General features: G+C 41.0%; 1 protein-coding gene across 1 annotated transcript in view; it reads left to right on the top strand.

Annotated features, from left to right (window-relative positions):
• The first annotated feature begins 623 nt into the window (after positions 1-623).
• LOC124257149 (4-hydroxybutyrate coenzyme A transferase-like) overlaps positions 624-22,727 on the top strand; it is a 37,964-nt gene continuing 15,860 nt past the window's right edge. Inside the window, exons 1-7 of the mRNA XM_046691142.1 lie at positions 624-1,065; positions 3,611-3,763; positions 4,794-5,033; positions 6,369-6,557; positions 8,612-8,827; positions 9,693-9,830; positions 10,353-10,481. Coding sequence (XP_046547098.1) covers positions 894-1,065; positions 3,611-3,763; positions 4,794-5,033; positions 6,369-6,557; positions 8,612-8,827; positions 9,693-9,830; positions 10,353-10,481 — 1,237 coding nt within the window. The 5' untranslated portion in view covers positions 624-893. The remainder of the gene's footprint in view (positions 1,066-3,610; positions 3,764-4,793; positions 5,034-6,368; positions 6,558-8,611; positions 8,828-9,692; positions 9,831-10,352; positions 10,482-22,727) is intronic.

The following is a 22,727-nucleotide window of genomic DNA, read 5'->3' on the forward strand; positions in this document are numbered from 1 at the left end:
ATGTTGTAAACATTACAACAACGGTTGTGTAGTGTTGGTGTTAGCAATATGTCATTAAATTCTCCCGGTGGGTAAAGCCGTGTGGTAAAAGTGTCAGGTAGTCACTTTGAGAGCATGGATTCGGTTCCACACCTGTGTCCAATATTGTAAGGTCCATGTGTAGTGTATTTGCCGTGGTATTTTCATAATATTCCACAGAAAGACTCAAACCTATAACCACTCATTCAATCGTCAACATGCAACCGGCATCATGTTAATCCAATATTCCTTATCACTTCATCTTGCACAGAAAAATGTGTTTTTCTGATGTTCTTTTAGTTTATTCTAGCCAGTTGGCGCTAGATTATCTGTGGATCTTTTATCTATTAGTTTTATCTATTACCTTGAGAGTTTCAGCTACATATATCAGGATCTACAGCACGCCGGAACAACTTTAATGACCCCAACGGAATGATAACGAACGCACAGCCGGCGCCAAGGATTTATAGGGGAATTGCGCATCCCCTTTGTATTAAGACGGGTTACGTGTCGACCCGCAGTTTCCGTGACTATCCCTCAAGATAAACCCTGTTAACAACCTGATGTGTGATGTGGATCAATAAGCTGTTTACAACTGCAGTCAACCTCCGCTACGTGACGGCGCCATACTACGATAACTGCACACACCCGATTACCTCCCCTGCGCAAGCTCTTGCGTATTGTTGTTTAATACTTACGAAAAATGGGATCTTGTACATGTTTCAGTGTTCTCGCAACGTCAGTGTAATATGATATGTGAAGATTGATAAATGCATAGTTGCACGTAAACCTCACATTTCAAACCGGCTATCCAGCCATTTCCGGTGCGAACGTACTAATATATTATCGTCTGCTACAGTAGATGGGCAGTCGCTATGACGCTAACAAGCAGCTCTTTTCGGACGCTGTTGAAGACGAGTGTCCGAAGTGTAAATGGCTTGATATCAAGGACATATTATCTCTACTCTTCCGAACCGTTTCATCCATATCCTGACCGGCAACCGAAATGGATGAGCGCGGAAGAGGCAGTGTCAGTTATCCAGTCTGGTAAGAGCTGTTGTGTGGTTTTCCCATAGGGCATTACACTCGCTGTACTGTTGGCTTGGAAACTCAAATGCAGAATAGCTCTACCTCCTCATCCTTGCGATGGGAAATAACACAGATATGAACTAGATAGTGATTGCTATAGCTGATACTGGATCATATCACCTGGGCATAGTTAGGTTGATATTGCTGAGGATGTTGTCTTATAACATCCCCCCTATAGGCATGTACTTCAGGTAGTGCTGTAAACACACACACGTATGGGGGTAAATCCGAGTGGATGCGCGTTGATATGTGGCAATATTTACAGCTATAAAGTGAGGATAGTTGGCAACCAGGTAAATATAGGGCATACTGCATGCACGATTGAGTTCGCTTGACAGTCATACAGACAACTTTATATCATGAAAATAAACCTTGCTGTACATACTTCTCAGCGCTCGGGTACATGTGTGTGCACAGAAACATACCTGGGCTACATTTCTGAATAATTTCTTGTTCGTAAAACGAGTCCTACTGTATCAATTATTCTTATATATACTGGTCGTGAAAATGGAGGTAGGCTTGGAAAACGTTGTTGTCCGTGACAAGCTGTTGAAGTGAAGACTATGGTAGACTGTGTCGTCACAGTGAAGGTCGCTGAATTGAATGTATTCGTTGTGTTGGATATTTCTGAGCTTCACTCACTCAAAGAATAAGAGATCTTTACACTTGACGTGAGATCCCCACTATTACGCCGAATGTTCTCGATCGCAATTGCACAAACTGTATCAGCAGGTACGACCTTGACCTTGTCTCGGCCAGCTGTTTTGTGTGTCCTTTCCGAGACCTTGATCGCTTCGCTGTAACAGTGCCTCCTAATGATTAGGAGACACTGAATTATTGTCTATACCTAGCTAGACCTAGACTTCGGGTACGGATTGATAATTGCTTCCCAGTCCGAGATGCGTTAGCGGTTTAATTTGGGTACGAAATCATATATTCTTTCAGTGGGCTGGATTGTCGTAACGGTTGACATGATCGCCTCACTATTGCGTTGGAATATATTCGTTATAAGGCTGAATCGCGAGGAATAATTCATGAAGCAGTTTCTCGCTGCTCGGCCGCGGTGTCCGAGTCACTACTGATACACAAGGTTAAAGGGATAAGTGCCCATACATCTGTTTCATGTATGATGAAGAAATCCACAAAATAATCACACACACACACACACACATTCGCTCACACGCACTCTCTCTCTCTCTCTCTCTCTCTCTCTCTCTCTCTCTCTCTCTCTCTCTCTCTCACACACACATTCGCTCACTCACTCACACACTAGCAATTTTGCAGTTATTTGTGTAGGAATGCGAACTATATAAAATGTGTATTGCTAAATTCAAGTGGTGAAGAGGGTATAAACACACACACACATACACACACACACACTCAATAATAGCATCACATACATAAAGTTACATACACATATACCTAGTTAGTAATTACGTGTATAGCTTGTATATGCAGTAAATTGAGTTTATAACGGTTACGCTTGTAATGAAATATAACGATCATTTGCAGTTATTGTAGTCGAATTGTATTTGCCAAACTTCGGTTATAACGAACTCAAACTCTGGGTTCGTTATGACCGTAGATACATATCTCAAAGTGTTTTCCGATTAGCGAAGTATCAGGCATATTCTATTCAGTCTTAATTTGATTCAATGTTTTTTGCGACCGTGAGCGATCTTCTGTCAGATTCAAACTCCCACGTGTTTTCAAAACTATAAATAATAGGGGTGGGTATTGCATACACTTTTCATATTGCGATATATTGCGATGCGAAAGCATATATTGCGATATGTATTGCAATATATTGCAAGAAGTATTTTTATACAAAAAATACTTATAATCGAGCTAATGCTTGATTTAGAAAGCAAAAACACAACAAAATAACTATGCTTGATTAAGCTTTAACAACTTTTAATTATGATAAAATACAATGGAAATGATATTTGGCACAAAATAAAACTCAGAAATATCCGAAGACATCCGAGTGTTACGAAGTTTTCCGAAACCAAGTCCAAATACTGGTTTTTGATCAGCGTATCGCAATACGTATCGTTTTTATGTCTGAACCGGTAAATACCGGTAAACCGGTTATATTGCGCAGCACTGATAAATATCGCCCAGCAGCTCAACAACCAATCAGTACATCCGTATACTGTATTCCCTCCAATAGGCTTTATGTGTAATACTCTTGGTACTGAACCTATTTAGTACAAATACTATATATATACTGACCCAAAGCAACGAGGAATCCCCCGAAGGCAACTTTAATATTTTTTTGCAACTGAAATCTGAAAGTTTAATCTGCTTTGGTAGTGACTAAACACCTTTTCGCTGTGGCAACAAACATCTATGTTCATAGGCATTAATATTACCTGGCTTTGCCTCAGAAACATGAATTCATGAGATCCTCTTTCTAAACCCCATAAGTTTATTGAGGCATACAGGATGAAGATATTCTGTAAACACAAAGTAAATCCTTCTTCTTTGATTCCAATCTCAGGCCACAAGGTGTTCCTCCACGCCGGGGCAGCCACGCCCATCACCCTCGCCGACGCCATGGCCGAGTACGGGAAGAAGGCTGGACTGAGGAATGTGGAGGTACTGCACCTACACTCTGAAGGTCCTGCCACGTATGCTCAACCCGAATACAGAGGTAAAGACGATACAACATAATCAACTTAATGATAAGTGTGAGGATATGGGAGTTTTCGTCCTGATTAAGGACAACACGTGTGTACATACTGTTTCAGTGTGCTTGTGGAACCCGGAACACTTACGAACAACAGCCATCTGAATACATACGATACGAACCTAGTACATGTAGTTTACACGCGTTTTCAAATGCTTTCTTTCACAGATAAAAACGTTTTTAATTAGTTCAATAGTTAAGCGAATTGTGAAAAATTGATATTGTAAAAGCATATATCTTTGTAGTTTTGACAACCGTATCTCCCTCCAGCTCCCCCTGGTATAAGCTAAAAAATCTCTTCTCGCTATTCAGACTCGTCAGTTGCAGAGAGTTGAGGCTTCCAGCCATTTCTTATTTCTTAAGTGTGCCAAGGTGGGAAAAGGAAGATAAACACGTAATACATCTAGCCTAGTTGTCATGGCATTTATCATGTGATAAACAGTCTTATCGGTGTGATAAACCCAGGTCAAATAACAACCGGAAAATAAGCAAATGACGTCAGATGAAACTACCGTTACGTTACATGTATCCATGGATGTCACTGTACCACGTTGTTAAGGGGGCGGTGGGATAGCCAAGTGGTAAAGTGTCCCCTCGTCACATCGAAGACCCGGGTTCGATTCCCAACATGGGTACAATGTGTGAAGCCTATATCTGGTGTTACCCGCCGCGATATTGCTAATGGCGGCGTAAAACACAACTCACTCACTCACGTTGTTGAGTACTATATATTACGGTCGGCGGGAGGCTACCATTATACAATTATTATTCCGTGTGTGTGTGTGTGTGTGTGTGTGTCTCTGTGTGTAGGTTTATATCTGTGTGTGTGCATATATACGGAAAAACACACTGCTAATAATCAATAACCTATGAGCACAAATAGACATGATATCCAATAGAATTTACTGCATATACATTTCTATGTAAACACGAGAAAACAATTACAAAAAATACATTTCGTACAATTAATTTAACATGAATTCATTATTTTCAGACCATTTCCGATCCAACTCGTTGTTCATTGGCGCTAACGTACGGAAGGCAATAAATTCCGGTGCAGCTGACGCCATCCCGATCTTCCTCTCGGAGATACCGCTTCTCTTCCATCGGCGACTCATTCATATCGACGTGGCTCTCATTTCCGTGTCCCCACCCGACAAACATGGCTACTGCTCTCTGGGAGTCAGCGTGGACTGTGCACGAGCTGCCATGCAAAATGCCAAGTATATAATAGGTGAGTTCAACGATAGAAATGAGTGGGTATAGTTTTACGCCGCTGTGCCATGTCAAGGCTATGCAGGACAAACACTGGCCTTCGTCTTCACCTTGCTAACGGCACTGATAGATGGGCGAATAAATGTTGTTACGACAATGTATTGTAATCATACCCTGAACACAAAATATGAACACCCCACTTGGAGAAATGAACCATATTGAATAGGGCTAGTACCATACTGGCCAGGTCTAACTTGAGGCGTCCGCCCATTTCAACTGTGGTGAACCACGCAGCACGTTCTTTTGAGAGCATTGACAATCCTTGAGAGACAATCCTGCTTTAGGGGATGCTGGACATTGTAGATATTGGGCCGTTATTGTGATTTTCTTGACTGACAGCATTTGAATATTGGGTTTAACTGTTGCTGTAACTTCGATCTTATAAGGGGCGGTGGGGTAGCCTAGTTTTTAAAGCGTCCGCTCGTCGCGCCGAAGGCATGGGTTCGATTCCCCACATGAGCACATGTGTGAAGCCTATTTCTGGTGATATTGCTGGAATATTGCTAAAGGCGCGCGGTGTAAACCTACACTCACTCACTCGCTCGAAAAAGTGGAGTGTAACGTTCCATGTATAAAGAATGGCCGATAAGACAATATTGCCCATATGGATCCCTTTGAATATTAACCTATTTAGGGAAAATGGAATGGAATAGATCAGGCAATTGTATATGGATGTACTATTCTTTAATTTAGTGTTGGGAATTGGTTGAAATCTCACAATTGATGATTGATAACATGATTGCAACTTGCTACTTTAAAGTGATGACTAATATATCATGAACATAAACTTCCTTGAGTCTTAAAGAAACATTCAGTCATGGCTTTTCAGTTAGTGAAGTGAGTTTTCTAAGAATTAAACACGTTTTCAGGCCCTGACAACTTCTAAGATATGTTCCATTGTCAAGTTTTTCAAAGACTAAAACAGTAGTTCCAAAATCGTTTATGTTCGATCAGAGAAATCGTGATCGATTGCTTGGTCGTTTGGTCACTTCGACCAATCTTCGATTATTTCAATTAATCGGACCACCACTACTATTCTTCAGATTCGTAGAGATCATTAGAAATCCGGAATTGGTCTCCATCAACCCATGCATGTCGTAATAGGCGACTAATGGGATCGGGTAGTCAGGGTCGCTGACTTGGTCGATGCATGTCCCAATTTGCCTATATCGATGCTTTCTATGTCAACCACTGGATTGTCTGTTCCAGACTCGATTATTTACAGAGCAACTTCACATAGCTGGAGTATTGTTGCCTTAAACAACAAGCAAGCAACCTATTCTTCTACTCCCAGGTCTGGTGAACAAGCAGATGCCACGGACATTCGGAGATGGTCTGATACACCAGTGTCATTTTGACGCCATGGTCGCCGAGGACAGACCCCTTCCAGAGCTTGAGAAGATCACAGCCTCGTCTGAGGAAGAGGAGATTGGCAAACTTATTGCTGAGAATCTTGTCCAGGACGGAGCAACACTTCAGATGGGTGGGTAGCTGTATGTTATGAGTTGGATATGTTAAAATCAGGTTTCCAATATCACCTGAAGAAGGGGCAAGAAGTAGCCCAGTAACGTTGTGATATACAATAAACAAGAAGTTGCCATCCATATACTCGTCTTATGTATTCACATACTTCTAAATGCCTTACAAGAATCTGATTATGACTAAGTTTTATTATGACTAAGTATTGTATCACAGTATTGTACTTGCGTCTTGGTAACGCTTTTGTACATCTCCTCAAACTAAGCAGTCACGTGGAATATTCGTAGAGTCTTTCATCTTGTCACCGTCACATGGACCCGTGAAGGTCCGGGTTAGAATGAACTTCAGTAACCCATGCTTGCCGTAAGAGGGGACAAACGGGATCGGATAGTCAGGCTCGCTGGCTTGACTGACACATGTCATCGATTCCCAATTGCGCAGATCAATGCCCATGCTGTTGATCACTGGATTGTCAGGTACAGACCGCCGCCATATAGCCGGAATATTGCTGAGTGCGGCGTAAAACTAACCTCACTCGATCACTCACCCACCATCACATGACGGTCGGTCAATAGGTCAATATCAAACAGACAGATTTTATTACACTTCATGTTGTTTGATTAAGATGTATGTATGTATGTATATAAGGTTTTAGGGCGACCTTGGGCCTTAAAAGGCCTATATGCGCCCAACACTTAACAAACTGTTATATTTTTGTTCAGTTAAATAACATCGTACTTACCCGTTTTAACGAGGAAGTCTAAAAGAGCTCTTTGTATGCAACCATACATTAAATTATCGCCAAGTATTGCGTTCATTGAAAACGTATTTTGGGCTTTGTTAAAGCACAGTTTCTTTAAGAGCCTTACGTGGGTTTTCATGAGCTGGACATTCAATGAGGTAGTGCTGAACTGTTTCTGGGCACTGTAAGTTACAGCTTTCACACAGAGGAGATAAGTCTTTATCTAAAATACTTCTATATGCCTTTAATCCACAATGTCCCAGCCTGAGACGAGTTAAAACAACTTCATCTCTGCGACAACGCCGACGAATTTTAAAATGTTTGTTTACTACAGGACAAGTAGAGTGCATGTGTCTACCTGTAGTTTCATTATCCCATTTATTTTGCCAAGATGCATTTATTGAAGATGAAATGACAAACCAGTAATCTCTTGGAATGTTGATTAAGATGCCTGGCGTGAGGGGTTATCCCCCTTTTACTTTCAAACATCTGCCAAGTGAGTTAATATTGAGTAACATGTGGAGTCAGTGTGGTTCACGTGAAGGGGCATCCCCGTGAGGAAGGGAAGGGTTCGAATCCAGAACTTGATACAATGAATACAAATATATGAATTGCAAAATTACTAAACCATGTAAAGAAACTACGTTGTGAATGAATGAAGTTTAATCCTGAACTATTAGTAAGTAAAAGATTACCAAAATAGATGAGAACAAGATATTGTCGGCATGACACCGGTTTCATCATTAAGCTGCTAATATGATGAATATATTTATCAGGTCATAATCTTGCATGACTTACAACTGTATTACAATTTAACAAGTCAGAGAGAGTGATATATTTACAAATTGACCCCCAAAAATTCACTAACAAGTCGGGCCAGTGACTGGAGATTTACTGGCTATTTCGCACACTGGTGTCATCACCAGGTTTGTGAACCCCATTCTTGATTTAATGTGGCTGGAATCATGCAAAGTCGCCTATCTGACGAACCTCTCTTGATCCGTTCGATCCCCGACCGCGTCATACCAAAAAACGTTAAAATATGGTACTTGTTGGTCCCTGCCTGGCGCTCGGCATTATTGGGTACAACAAGGACTGGTCGGCTCGGAGTGAGTATAATGGGTCTGCGTGGGGTATTCATGCTTCACTGCGGCATGATATCTCAGTCAGCTAGCACTATAAAACCAGCTTAAGTCTGGGTTAGTACAAGCAGCCTTACATACACATACACACGCATGCACGTCGTCATGTGAGCGAAATATTCTCAAGCACGACGTTAAACCCAATTTCACCTCACCTCACCTCTCTTGATCCAGGAATCGGCTCAATACCCAATGCAGTGCTCGATAAGCTGGGTGCACACCGTGACCTTGGCATTCACACGGAGATGTTCAGTGATGGCGTCGTGGACTTGGTGGAGACAGGCGCCGTCTCCAACACCAAGAAAATCATCCAGCCGGGGAAGATCCTCTCCAGCTTCTCCATCGGCACAAAGAAGCTGTACGACTTCCTCGACAACAACCCGTCCGTTGGTGAGTATCACGTTCCGGAAGTTATGCTGGGTCAACTTTGATAGATTTGGGTTCCAATCAACAAAGCGTTCGTTGCGTTACGATCAATCGTAACTTTTTAGTTTATCGTGATGCTAGTGTAATGAAACGACGCAGTGAAAAGTGTTTATATTTACAACTAACGCCGACTTGTGAAAGTTCACAATGTTGTTATCAACCTTTTTTTAAAGCTTCAACGAGTATTCATCCAAGCGCCATATAAATATGTTACACCTATATTAATGTGTTTCTTGTTTCTTAAGAAGCGACTTAGAATCGTACCTCACTCCACTCAGTTGTCGTCCTACCTACGCCCCCCGACCGCGTCATACCAAAAGACGTTAAAATATGGTACTTGTTGGTCCCTGCCTGGCGCTCGGCATTAATGGGTACAACAAGGACTGGTCGGCTCGGAGTCAGTATAATGTGTCTGAGTGGGGTATTCATGCTTCACTGCGGCATGGTATCTCAGTCAGCTAGCACTATAAAACCAGCTTAGGTCTGGGTTAGTACAAGCAGCCTTACATACACATACACACGCATGCACGTCGTCATATGAGCGAAATATTCTCAAGCACGACGTTAAACCCAATTTCACCTCACCTCACCTCGCCTCACCTACCTACGCCCGTCCCCCTCGACGCCGAGTCATTCTTCGCCCATTCTCATCTTCACCCCACCTCTCCGTCACGACGTCACCCGTTCACCACTTCATCCTAACCCATCCATACTCTGTAGACCCAGCTCTCATCCACAACTCTACTTCACCAATTCCCTTACCCATGAATCAGGACACATCACCAAACCCCTGTCATTGAACAGACGCTCATAACTCTACTCCCAACAGTCATGGTGGACGCCGCCTACAGCAACAGCACCGACATCATTTCCCAGAACCCCAAGGTGACGGCCATCAACTCGGCGATTGAGGTGGACCTAACTGGACAGGTCGTGTCCGATTCCATCGGGACCAGAATGTACTCAGGTCAGTGAAAGTGTTTCAAAAAGAATTTATGTTAGGTTCGAAAATAAGGTATTGGAAATAAAGGGCAGGTACTTAGGGATCCTGACAACCATGGCCATGAAGCCAGGAGTAGCGAAGGTGTATCGGCAAGCTATCCCAGGTGGAGAGGCAGGTACAAAAGCTTGAAGTTCGATCACCTAAACAATGAAATCATCGCTTTGCATGTTAAAATCGTGGCCTTCAATAACGTAACTTCCTTAAACCCATATGTTTTCAAGGAAAACCTCAGTCTCTGAATTTCAGCCTGGATAAGGGATGTGTTAAAGATTGTTTGAACACATAAGGTGATGCGGATAAATGTTTTATGAAATATGTCTTCTGGGGTTTGAGAAGGATCATTAAAATATTTATATATCTAGAGAAATGAGTCTGTATGGTAAAGCCTGAAGTATTTTCTTGATAGTTCCTACTTAACGAATCCTCTTATTGGTAGCTATGAATGTTATCACTAATTTACATTCCATATTGCCATCAACGTTGCAGGTTTTGGAGGTCAAATAGACTTCATCCGTGGTGCGTCTCTCTGTCGCGACGGATTGGGAAAACCAATCATAGCCTTGCCATCACAGACCAAGAGAGGAGAAACCAAGATAGTGCCGTTCATCAAGGAAGGTGAGTAATTATACTGAAAGAGTGAAGAATAGAGTATCATGCTTTTTGCCTAAGATCTCAGTCGTCTTACAGTTTTTATACAATTGAGAGTAAGTTTGGAAACCAGTCGATTTAATTTTGTAACAAAACCCTGTGCCAATATGTAACTATTTGCTCGATCAAGATTTGTACGTTTCAAATACTTTTCCATGTGTGCAATACTGAGGTCAATCAGTTTGTACTAAATATGCATACATAGGGGCGTTTACTGCAGTTAGACTTTGACCCATGGCAAGACGCCTACGCTGTACCTATGAGTGAACTTCAACATGGGCCTAGATATGAGATTTATAGCCTTCGTGTGTTTCCGTATTGCTGCTGTGAACTATTAGAAACAGGATAACATGTGTATTATAAAAGGATTATGTTCTTAATATTTATTATATCTAGGCGGAGAATCTCAAAAAGAGGCCTAGAAATAGGATTTCGTAGCCTCCCAGTACTGATTTTGTTTGACACTATTTTCAGTTAGTATGATGTCTTGGGCTCATGAAAAGGCCTGTAATACTCTCAGATTGTGGTATCAGTTTTTTTTTACAGGCCATTATATGTGGTGGGGGTCTGCGAGCCATTTCGTCACATTTCGTTTGCTCCTCGACAACACCTCAAAGTTAATCATTAATAGTTTTACTACTATCAATCTGATCACTTTCATTTTGACTTTTGTGTACTGCTAAAGGATGTAGAAATTATTTGACATAATTTTGTTTTGAAAAAAAAATCAAAATGGCCGCCATTTTGGCCGCCATTTTGTTTTGTCGTGTTTTGCCTTCTCAGCACTTCAATCTACATAAAAATGAACACTGAATGTTTCCATTTACATCCAAAGTTGATACTTTTGATGTGTTTTGACACTTGTTTCTCCTAGAGTGATGGCTTGGGCACAAAACAAGTCATTTGGTTGGTCATATCGTGGTAATTTAATGTTTTACAGCTCATTCTTTGAGTCAGGGGTATTTTAGCGATTCTCCGACTTTTCATGGAAATGTGTGAGGGTGATTTATTTAATGGCAGTTGACATTATTTTTGTTACTAAAACAAGTTCTTTTTGTTTTCTCTTTACTTCTAGAGTGACGGCATATTATTAGGGATTTTTATATATTACCCAGAATTCAAAATGGCTGCCAAAATGGCCGCCATTGTAGTTTAACTACATATACTTATTGGAAGACTAAATTTGTACTGATATGAAATCCAAACATATCATTTGGTGTCTAATGTTTAATACAGTATAGGAATAGAGCTAAATTTCAATGATAGGGTCAGTCAAAGCTTCACACTCCTAAAATATTTGATGAAATAACATTATCCAAAAGTGTTTGAAAACTATGCTTCATGGCCAATAACTACGTCTAAGCTTTGGTTGTAGGTATTCAAATTGTTCTATCAGATAACTCTTAATCACTTTTGATACATCCATAAGCTTGCAATTAATCCTCCTTTTCACTTTCTTTCATTTCATATGTTACTTCATGTCAGAATCGGACCTGTAGAGATCCGGGTTAGAATTGATCTTCAATAACCCATGCTTGTCGTAAGAGGCGACTAACGGGATCTAGTTGTCAGGCTCGCTGACTGGGTTGACACATGTCATCGTATCCCAATTGCGCAGATTGATGTTCATGCTGTTGATCCCTGGATTGTCTGGTCCAGACACGATTATTTACAGAAGACCGCCATATAGCTGGAATATTGCTGAGTGCGGTGTAAACCTAAACTCACTCACTCACTCATGTCAGAATCGGAGTCATCTACTGGCAACAAGTCAAAGGTGTTCAGGCAACAATCATCTGCCATACAAAAGACATGCCTATGTGCACACTATATCATTCTTTCTGCTGGCATGATGACTTTTTGCTTTTACACGATGTCAGTTCAACCAATCCACGGGGAGCGGGATCTCTCGACATCAGAATAGGGATAAGCTGACCATCACATATGCTCCAACCATGGTCAACTGGTGAAGGAATGTTCATGATTGGTTGCAGAGACTGTTTCCAAACATGGACTTTGTAGTTTACTCGTTCAATGTGATGTTTTAGACTGTTGGATGTTGGTTGGAGGTTTTCATTCAATATCTTGTGTCATCTACAGACATCACTGGATTATTTGGTACATGCATAGAACTCACAAACTGGCCACAAGATGTAATGAGTGTTTCTTGAACATCCAAATTGTCATCCATTTGTTGTGTGAAGCTTCTCATCCCTGGGCTTTACAGCCTTTTGGGAATCAATGTAGAAAAGGTTTTCAGGTTCAGTCGATGTAAAGGTGACCACAAGTTTGTCCTGGAAGAGTTCAATCGACTACTTATCTAGTTATCCCTTTGCTCTGCCCCAATCTGTTTAACATGCAAGAGGCTGTGAATCATATCCTTTGGGACAACAACTCCACTTCCAATGTTCACAAGATGCAGACATCATTCATTTGGAAGATTGAATGGACTTGTCATCAACCTTGATGTGAACATGGACATTTCTAGTGTTCATTTTACAATGGCTCATTTAGATGGAACATTAAGAAAGAACATCAAAAGCGGTTTGTTAAATGAACTTTAAAAGGAAGCTTTTGGTCCTTTGCTGCTTATACTAGCAGAAGAGAGAATGTTGCCAGTTCATATAGTTGATGGAATGGCAAAATTGCAAATGTTCAGAAAGGAAGCTGCTTCCACATTTGGACACTTGGCTGATATGCATTGGGACAACTTCACTTCAATTCTGAATCGAACAGACTGCATTAGAGTTGATGTTGTTTGGGACTAAAGCAGGGGAGCAAATCAAAAGAGGATCGCCAACGGCGCTAGAAGTCAAGATTGTTGGCAAAAAACAAACCACTGCCAAGACAATGGGACAAACCCATCAGCAGTCCTGTCAACAAGTCTAGTCTTGTAGCATGTATGAACGAACGATGGTGTTACCTGTTGGTAAAGCCTGAGTCACACCAATGTAGTTCTTAGGACGTCCTGCCCTGTCCAAAGAATAACTGTAAAGTGAGCTCGAACGGGATAGAACGTGTAACTTTTGTATAAATTACAATGCTAGTTTGATCATTAACAGTTCTCAGTACGTCTGTCACGTCTTTACCCCGCCCCCAGACAGTTGGTGTTACGTTTAGAGTGGGTAAAATTGCCCGTTCAGCCCGTGTGGACAACGTTTTCAAGCAGTCCAATCCCGTCCATAGTCACTTTATATCCCTTCTGAACTAAACCTATCTCGTTCTTAATACGCACAACCCCGTTCTAACTCATTCTTCTAAACCAACTCATTTTCAGGCACTTCTTTCCGTTCTCACTACTTTCTCACTCCGTTTCTAGTGCGTGCAATCGTAATAGCAATCACTTCCTGGTTCGATTTATATAAATACCCTGCCCATTCTTATTCCGTTCTCAGTTTCAAGGTGGAAACATTGACATCACCATGCCTCCAAGGAAGAAGAAGGGTGAACATCTAAGTTATAAAGGGGTCAATGCGTTCAAGAAGTTCATCAAACATGGGAGGGGGTGATTCTCAAGAAATTGTAGAAGGACTCATGATCATCAAGGCGGAGCTCCTCCATCAGGTGATGATAATGTCCCACAGCTATTCACCTCTCAGGTTTAAGCCAGTTCCTCACCCAACACGTTCTTGTGTTTTCCTTCTTTCTTGCTCTACCAACTCATTGTACTCTTGCTCTGCTTCCGATCAAAATTGCAGGAAACCAGCATTCAATATTTTGACAGCTGCAAACTTGTTCATAGAAACTCTATCCCAAAGGACGACCATGTTAAAAACGCATGTATATATACCCTACCTTGTCATTTCGTAATGCACACAGAGTTGACATAGTAAGAACTGCATGAGAACTACATAAACATACTAACAACGAGTAGAACGTGATGAGAACCCATTGCAAACTGTTAGAACCATGTACTACAAGTTTCTTCAGAACGATTCATTTTGTTTTGAACATATTTTCTTGGAATAGCGACTAACTAGAGTTCAGTAGAGCTCTGCAAACGGGATGGACCAGGTGGAAACTGTGTACAAACGTATTGCAATTGATGCCGGACTGCACTACGTCCGCCACGATTCTGTTCGTAGTATGGCAATTCCGTTCTTAGTATGGCAATCTCATTTTTAGTACGTTATTACTCCGTCCCATTTTAGAACGTGTAGAACGTTCGACATGGGGAATTGACTTACAGAAGTCCTCTGAAAATCACTAACAAACATTGACACAATTGGGTGACAATTTGGATAGTCTGCATCTTGTGAACATTGGAAGTGGAGTTGTTGTCCCAAAGGATATGATTCACAGCCTCTTGCATGTTAAACAGATTGGGGCAGAGCAAAGGGATAACTAGATAAGTAGTCGATTGAACTCTTCCAGGACAAACTTGTGGTCACCTTTACATCGACTGAACCTGAAAACCTTTTCTACATTGATTCCCAAAAAGGCTGTAAAGCCCAGGGATGAGAAGCTTCACACAACAAATGGATGACAATTTGGATGTTCAAGAAACACTCATTACATCTTGTGGCCAGTTTGTGAGTTCTATGCATGTACCAAATAATCCAGTGATGTCTGTAGATGACACAAGATATTGAATGAAAAAACAAGTCCAAAAAAACATCACATTGAACGAGTAAACTACAAAGTCCATGTTTGGAAACAGTCTCTGCAACCAATCATGAACATTCCTTCACCAGTTGACCATGGTTGGAGCATTTGTGATGGTCAGCTATTCTGATGTCAAGAGATCCTGCTCCCCGTGGATTGGTTGAACTGACATCGTGTAAAAGCAAAAAGTCATCATGCCAGCAGAAAGAATGATATAGTGTGCGCAGAGGCATGTCTATTTGTATGGCAGATGATTGTTGCCTGAACACCTTTGACTTGTTGCCAGTAGATGACTCCGATTCTGACATGAGTGAGTGAGTGAGTTTAGTTGTACGCATTCGGGAATATTCCAGCTATATGGCGACAGTCTGTAAATAATCGAGTCTGGACCAGACAACCCAGGGATCAACAGCATGAACATCAATCTGTGCAATTGGGATACGATGACATGTGTCAACCCAGTCAGCGAGCCTGACAACTAGATCCCGTTAGTCGCCTCTTACGACAAGCATGGGTTATTGAAGGTCAATTCTAACCCGGATCTTCACAGGTCCAATTCTGACATGAAGTAACATATGAAATGAAAGAAAGTGAAAAGGAGGGTTAATTGCAAGCTTATGGTTGTATCAAAAGTGATTAAGAGTTATCTGATAGAACAATTTGAATACCTACAACCAAAGCTTAGACGTAGTTATTGGCCATGAAGCATAGTTTTCAAACACTTTTGGATAATGTTATTTCATCAAATATTTTAGGAGTGTGAAGCTTTGACTGACCCTATCATTGAAATTTAGCTCTATTCCTATACTGTATTAAACATTAAACACCAAATGATATGTTTGGATTTCATATCAGTACAAATTTAGTCCTCCAATAAGTATATGTAGTTAAACTACAATGGCGGCCATTTTGGCAGCCATTTTGAATTCTGGGTAATATGTAAACATTCCTAATAACATGCCGTCACTCTAGAAGTAAAGAGAAAACAAAAAGAACTTGTTTTAGTAACAAAAATAATGCTAACTGCCATTAAATAAACCACTCTCACACATTTCCATGAAAAGTCGGAGAATTGCAAAAATACCCCTGACTCAAAGAATAAGCTGTAAAACATTAAATTACCACGATATGACCAACCAAATGACTTGTTTTGTGCCCAAGCCATCACTCTAGGAGAAACAAGTGTCAAAACACATCAAAAGTATCAACTTTGGATGTAAATGGAAACATTCAGTGTTCATTTTTATGTAGATTGAAGTGCTGAGAAGGCAAAACACGACAAAACAAAATGGCGGCCAAAATGGCGGCCATTTTGATTTTTTTTTCAAAACAAAATTATGTCAAATAATTTCTACATCCTTTAGCAGTACACAAAAGTCAAAATGAAAGTGATCAGATTGATAGTAGTAAAACTATTAATGATTAACTTTGAGGTGTTGTCGGGGAGCAAACGAAATGTGACTAAAATGCTCGCAGACCCCCACCACATATAATGGCCTGTAGACGAAAAAACCTGATACCACAATCTGAGAGTATTACAGGCCTTTTCATGAGCCCAAGACATCATACTAACTGAAAATAGTGTCAAACAAAATCAGTACTGGGAGGCTACGATTTGAAATTTTCAGCTGCCTCCTCCTGAACAGTTAACATACTATTGGTCAATGTTAACTGGCTTAATTGCGTTCCTGATACGTAATTGGTCAATGTTATATATCAGGCATATTTACGAACCTGTTACATGATTGGTCGATGCTATCTGGCTTAATCGCGTGACTGTAACATGATTGGTCAATGTTATCTGGCTTAATTACGTGCTTATAGCGTGATTGATCAATGTTATCTGGCTTAATTGCGTCGCTGATACGCGTGATTGGTAAATGTTATCTGTGTTAATTGCGTGCATATTTTGTGTTTAGTATGCAAGTGTATGCCTCTACATGATTGGTCGATGTTCACCAGCATTTAGTGTATGCCTGTACGTGATTGGTCGATGTTCACCAAGCCAAAGTGTATGCGTGTACGTGATTGGACGATGTTCCCATTGGTCAAGTGTATGCCTGTACGTGATTGGACGTGATTGCACGATGTTCCCACAGGTCAAGTGCGAAAGGCAACACAGATTCGTTATGATCTATTTTCTGAATATCAAGTAACATATTTTTGCACGGGGACCAAGCCATCTAAAGCTGTGTGACTCGTGGAGATGCAGCCCATCTAGAATCTGGTGGGTTCTGCTTCTGAACATACTCAGTTTACCAGCGCCATGTTTCCGAATGAACGTTTACAGCTCCACGTATCTCCACTAACATAATTTTGCCACGCCCCGACATACCTTAAATACTGCCATTTGTTATATAAGCACATATTGTGATGCAATTTACTTTTTATCGTTTGCATTTGAGCACGGTATTGTGATAATTCCGGTGAAGACTTGGCCACAGGTAAACCATATCGACTGGCCCAGTCGTATTAGTCGCTGCAGTTCGCTGTACATATAATTCCTTCCCTTTACGCGATCCAGAAACATATGATCGTGAGTTTGAATCCCGTATTGTCCCAGTGTGGTTATACATTTGTCAACACCATACCTCTGCTCGCGTGTGTAAACAACGTGGTAAATTACTAAGACGTTACTCCGAGCTTTCCTCGCATCAAACCGATACTCCGATACTCCGTGATGGAACAACTCACTCACTAACTCAGTATTACAAGCGTGTGGTAACAGTCGCCGCGGGAGTGGTTTCTACAAGATGAGTTGGCTCATGGCATGGATAGTCACCCATGGATAGTCACCCATGGATAGTCACCCATGCTGGTCTGCTTCAGAGGCCACCGCGATACAGCTGTGGTGTTACACCATACCCACTCACTCACTCACACGTTGATATTTGACGCAACCAGTACTGTTATATGTATCGGAGGCATGTTTGCTATTTGTCGTCGACTTTACACTTGAATGTACTTGTTCTATTTTTTAGATGTTATATCAACTAACTTACAAATGTCATTTTGCATTTGTGAACTTGTTATGATAATATTGTAAGAAATTGTTTGATGGAAATATAATTTGTCAAAACTGTTGTTTTTTGTCTCTTTGTTTATTTTTTTTCCTTTTTGTAAAATGCCAAGGTGAATCTGTCGTGAGACCATGCGGTTTGTTTGTTCTTTAACGCCACACTCGGCAATATTCCAGTTGTATGTAAATAATCGAGTCTGAACCAACAATCCAGTGACTGACATCATGTGCATCGATGACTTGTGTCAACAAAGTCGGCAAGCCTGACCATATTAGTCACATCTTACGATAAGTGGGCGGTGGGGTAGCCTAGTGGTTAAAGCGTTGGCTCGTCACGCCGAAGACCCGGGTTCGAATCCCAACATGGGTACAATGTGTGAAGCCCATTTATGGTGTCCCCCGCCGTGATGTTACTGGAATATTGCTTAAAGCGGCGTAAAACCAAACTCAGTCAGTCAGTCTTACGATAAGTATGGGCTCCTGAAGATCAATTTTAACCCGGATCTTGACGAGTCAAATGCTGTTGTTGAGAGGCTACCAAATGAATCAGTGGTGATTTTGGTGGCGTATCTGGGTCGGTGTTCACAACATCGACCACTGGATTGTCTTGTCCAGGCTCGATCTTTTCCTGGCTGTCGTGACGATGTAGCTGGAACAGTGCAAAGTGAAGCGTTAAGCAAGAATCAAACACACCTTAACATTGACCAATGTTTGGATAGTCCGCACCGCATGTTTGGGAATTACAAACATTGACGACTTTATGATGTTAAAACCTGTATTCAGAAACTAACTAGATACACATTCGTCCTTTTCACACCAGTAAATACTTTCAGCCGAAGGGTGTTTTAGGACATGAGATGACAAAACAAATAATCCCTTCAGAAATTCTTTATTGAACGGTAGCCAAGTCCAAAGTACATGAATGCACTACGCTTGGGAATCACGTGAAAACATTACGCAAATTCTTGTACACGTCGCCTCGGTCAAAGTCCATCTGACCAAAATCGCATAACCCTTATATTTTAACCTTAACTTGTCAGAAAGTAAATACGACCTTAGAATCGTTAAATATCGTGAGATATCCTGTATCAAAGTTCAAGTCTGCTGTCCCACTATATGCTTGCATTGTTTCTGATAATGAGTACTGAAAATGAGTTTGTACTCAGATGGTTGCTTTATTGTAATTGTGTAGACCATGTTATCAGGGTCCCAGGATCGTTATTCAAGGGAATTAGGGATGAGCAATCATTATATTGGGAGTCATACTGGGTTTGTTATGGCAATCAGGTGGGGATAATGAAGTCATTAAAGGTGATTGAGGGTGTCATAGAAGGTTTCTCAAAAAACATAACACGGAATAAAGATAGGCATATAATTTATGATTAATATTCACAAAGTTATGTAAAGATTAGCATGTCAGTCACAAAAAGATAGAGGCATACATGTATATTTAAATTAAGAAAATACCTTTAAAAAGTCAATGTGCTTCATATGTCAACAAAAAAAATCATCGTTGCAACGCAGTTTTTTATAACTAAATAAGTACAGTGTCTCATAGTTTTACGTTTAAAAATATATTTGGTTTTGCAACTAGAGCTGAAAAGTTTTCATCTCGGACGGTGGGCCGAAGACCCGGGTTCGATTCCCCACATGGTTACAATGTGTGAAGCCCATTTCTGGTGTCCCCCGCCGTGATATTGCTGGAATATTGCTAAAAGCGGCGTAAAATCATACTCGCTCACTACTCTGCCTGGCGTTTGATTTTCAGGGGATAGAACATTGATTGGCCAGGCGTTCAGGGGATAGAACATTGATTGGTCAGGCGTTCAGGGGATAGAACATTGATTGGTCAGGCGTTCCTGTACTGTGTGTGAGATCGATATCAATATTAATCTGCGTTATGGTAAAGATCCGAGTTTGAGAGAAACTAAGTAGCAGGCCATACTTTTTGTAAGGAGATTAGCGGGATCAGAGGTCAAGGATCGATGATTCAGCTGAGTCATCTCACCTGCGTACATCACTGGTTTGTCTGGTCCAGACTCATTATTTACCGTCATACAGCTGGAATATTGCTGAGTGCAGCGTTAAAGAAAAACAACATGGTATCCTTTCGGGCTAGGACTATGGAAGCGATCCTAACTAGAAAAAGCAGCCACATACAAAAACGCAGCGAGATGTGTACATTTTAATTTGGGAGAGTCGTGAGTGAGTATGGTTTTACGCCTCTTTTAGCAATATTCCAGCAACATCACGGCGGTGGACACCAGAAATGGGCTTCACACATTGTACCCATGTGGGGAATCGAACCCGGGTCTTCGGCGTGACGAGCCAACGCTTTAACCACTAGGCTACCCCACCACCCCTATTAGGGAGAGTAAGAAACCTGCTTGATCTGTCTCATCATACCCTGTAATTCAGCTCACAGATAGAAGTGTGGTTAAAATGATTTGAAGCATAAAACCACCCACAAACCTTTAACAGTGTGACGACATATCAACTTTCATGCATGCGTTTCCTGACGTGTAAATCTCGACTTTACAAGCCAGTGACTGAATGAAGAAAAAGAATATTGTCATACTTGCTGCCCTTCTTGTGAAAAAAAGAAAGAAATGTATTCATGAAAAGTGAAATTCGTCCTAATTTATACCAGCAATATATTTTAGCCGAGGGGTATTTATGGACATGAGATGACAAAACAAATAATCGAATCCGTGCTGAAATTTATAGAAAGTCCAAAGTACATGATCAGACTGGCTTTGGGACTCACGCGAAAACATTATGTAAATTCTTGTATACTTCGACCCGGTCAAAGTCCATCTAACCAAAACCGTATAGCCCTTATATTTTGACCTTTGGGTGTCAGAAAGTAACTTGGAATATATATTCGTTAAATATAGATATCCTGTTTCAAAGTTCACGTTCACTGCCAGACAACATGCTCACGCAACATTTTCAGATGTAAAATTGAGTTTGTAGTCAAGACGCTCGTTGAATTATTGTTATGCTAACGATGATATCAGGATTTAGCGAGTAAAACACCGTTGCAAGATTTCAAAAACAAATATTTACAATCATAGATTTCAGTGAAAAATATTTGAAAAAAATATCTTGTCCCATCGTAGTCTATGGGGAAGATGGCGCCCGGAGAACCGGTCACAATATTTATTTACACAACCGCGACTGATACTTACATCTTAAACCTATAGAGTGCAAACTATACGGTATGCTAACCAGAAAATGTTCTCATAAAGCCTTTAAGGAGATTTGAACGCACTCTTAATAGTTGGAATGAACAAGGACTTGTACAATTCTGTACAAGTAAAGTACCTAATGAACTAAAATTAATTTGTTTTGGATCAAAAAGTGAACTCGCAAAAATGAATTTCCGAGGCCTTTGCCAAGAAGAACGGATGGGTTGAAATGGCCAAGGAAACGTTTGTCATAGTTATATAATGTTTCGAAAATCGTAGGGGATATTTCTAGTGAGCTGGGTTTTACGAGAGGTCTTTTACGAATACATCGGAAAATGTGAATTAGCCACTCCCCATGTTAAATCCCTGAGGGGAATAAACTCGAGTGAATGTTTGAATTATTCTGTTACCCACCCGACAGTCCATTCCAGGATCATTGACCTTAGGTTCCAACCCCGCCCTCTCCGATCTTGTTGACATGTCTGTCATTAAAACTCCCTATGTTTCAACTAAGTTGCAAACTTCCACTGCTAGTGTACCAACAAATGCGCGTTCGAATCCCGGATTCCTGATTATGCTGATTATGGCCTGGTTTGGCAGCACCATGGCCTCACCGCGTCACTACGGTTTCAAACCCTAGACCATCCGGGTAACAATATCTTCTGCAACCCATGCCTGTGGTAAAAGGCGACTAACGCGATCGGGTAGTCAGACCTAATGATGTATCCTAGTTACGTAGACTGATGCTCATGGTGTCTGTCACTGGATTTCTGGCCCAGACTTGATTGTTTACCAGGATGGAAATGACCCATTGCCCGACGTCCGAGTCCAGTGTATTTTTCTGTTGGGCAAGCAAATTTGTATATCACACTGTACCGGTGTCCAGTTGACTTTCCAACAGTAATTATGTTGTTTATTTAAAAAATCAACAAGAAAACGTCCGGTATAGTGGAAAAATAATCAGGGCAAGTGATTTTACATGTGCCACTGTACCGGAGTACACTAACAATTTTAAAGTTATTTCCACCCCTGTTTACAGATCTTCGTTAATACTTGACACAGCGTTGAGCAACAAAGAAGACCCCTTTGCTGGACCGTCGTCGTACAGTGGGGATTGCGGGATGCGGCAGTAAATAATATACAAATACTACTGTTTTCCATTCCAACATCAAACTGGCACGATATATACACCCGTGCATTAATTAAGAACCACCCTATTTTGAAAATAAGATGTGATGCTACAGAAAGGTTAGGGTATAATTTAATCAACCTGTAGTTAAAGAGGCTTTATCCACTGACCACTGACCACTGACCAACAAATACCATTACTTTTTCTATTCTTTATGAAAGAATATGTTGATGAAAATGTGATGGGACTGAATTTTTGCCCAAAATAAC

The sequence above is a fragment of the Haliotis rubra genome, unplaced genomic scaffold (genome assembly GCF_003918875.1).
Source record: "Haliotis rubra isolate DU_JTF1 unplaced genomic scaffold, ASM391887v1 Scf65, whole genome shotgun sequence".
NCBI lineage: Eukaryota > Metazoa > Mollusca > Gastropoda > Lepetellida > Haliotidae > Haliotis > Haliotis rubra.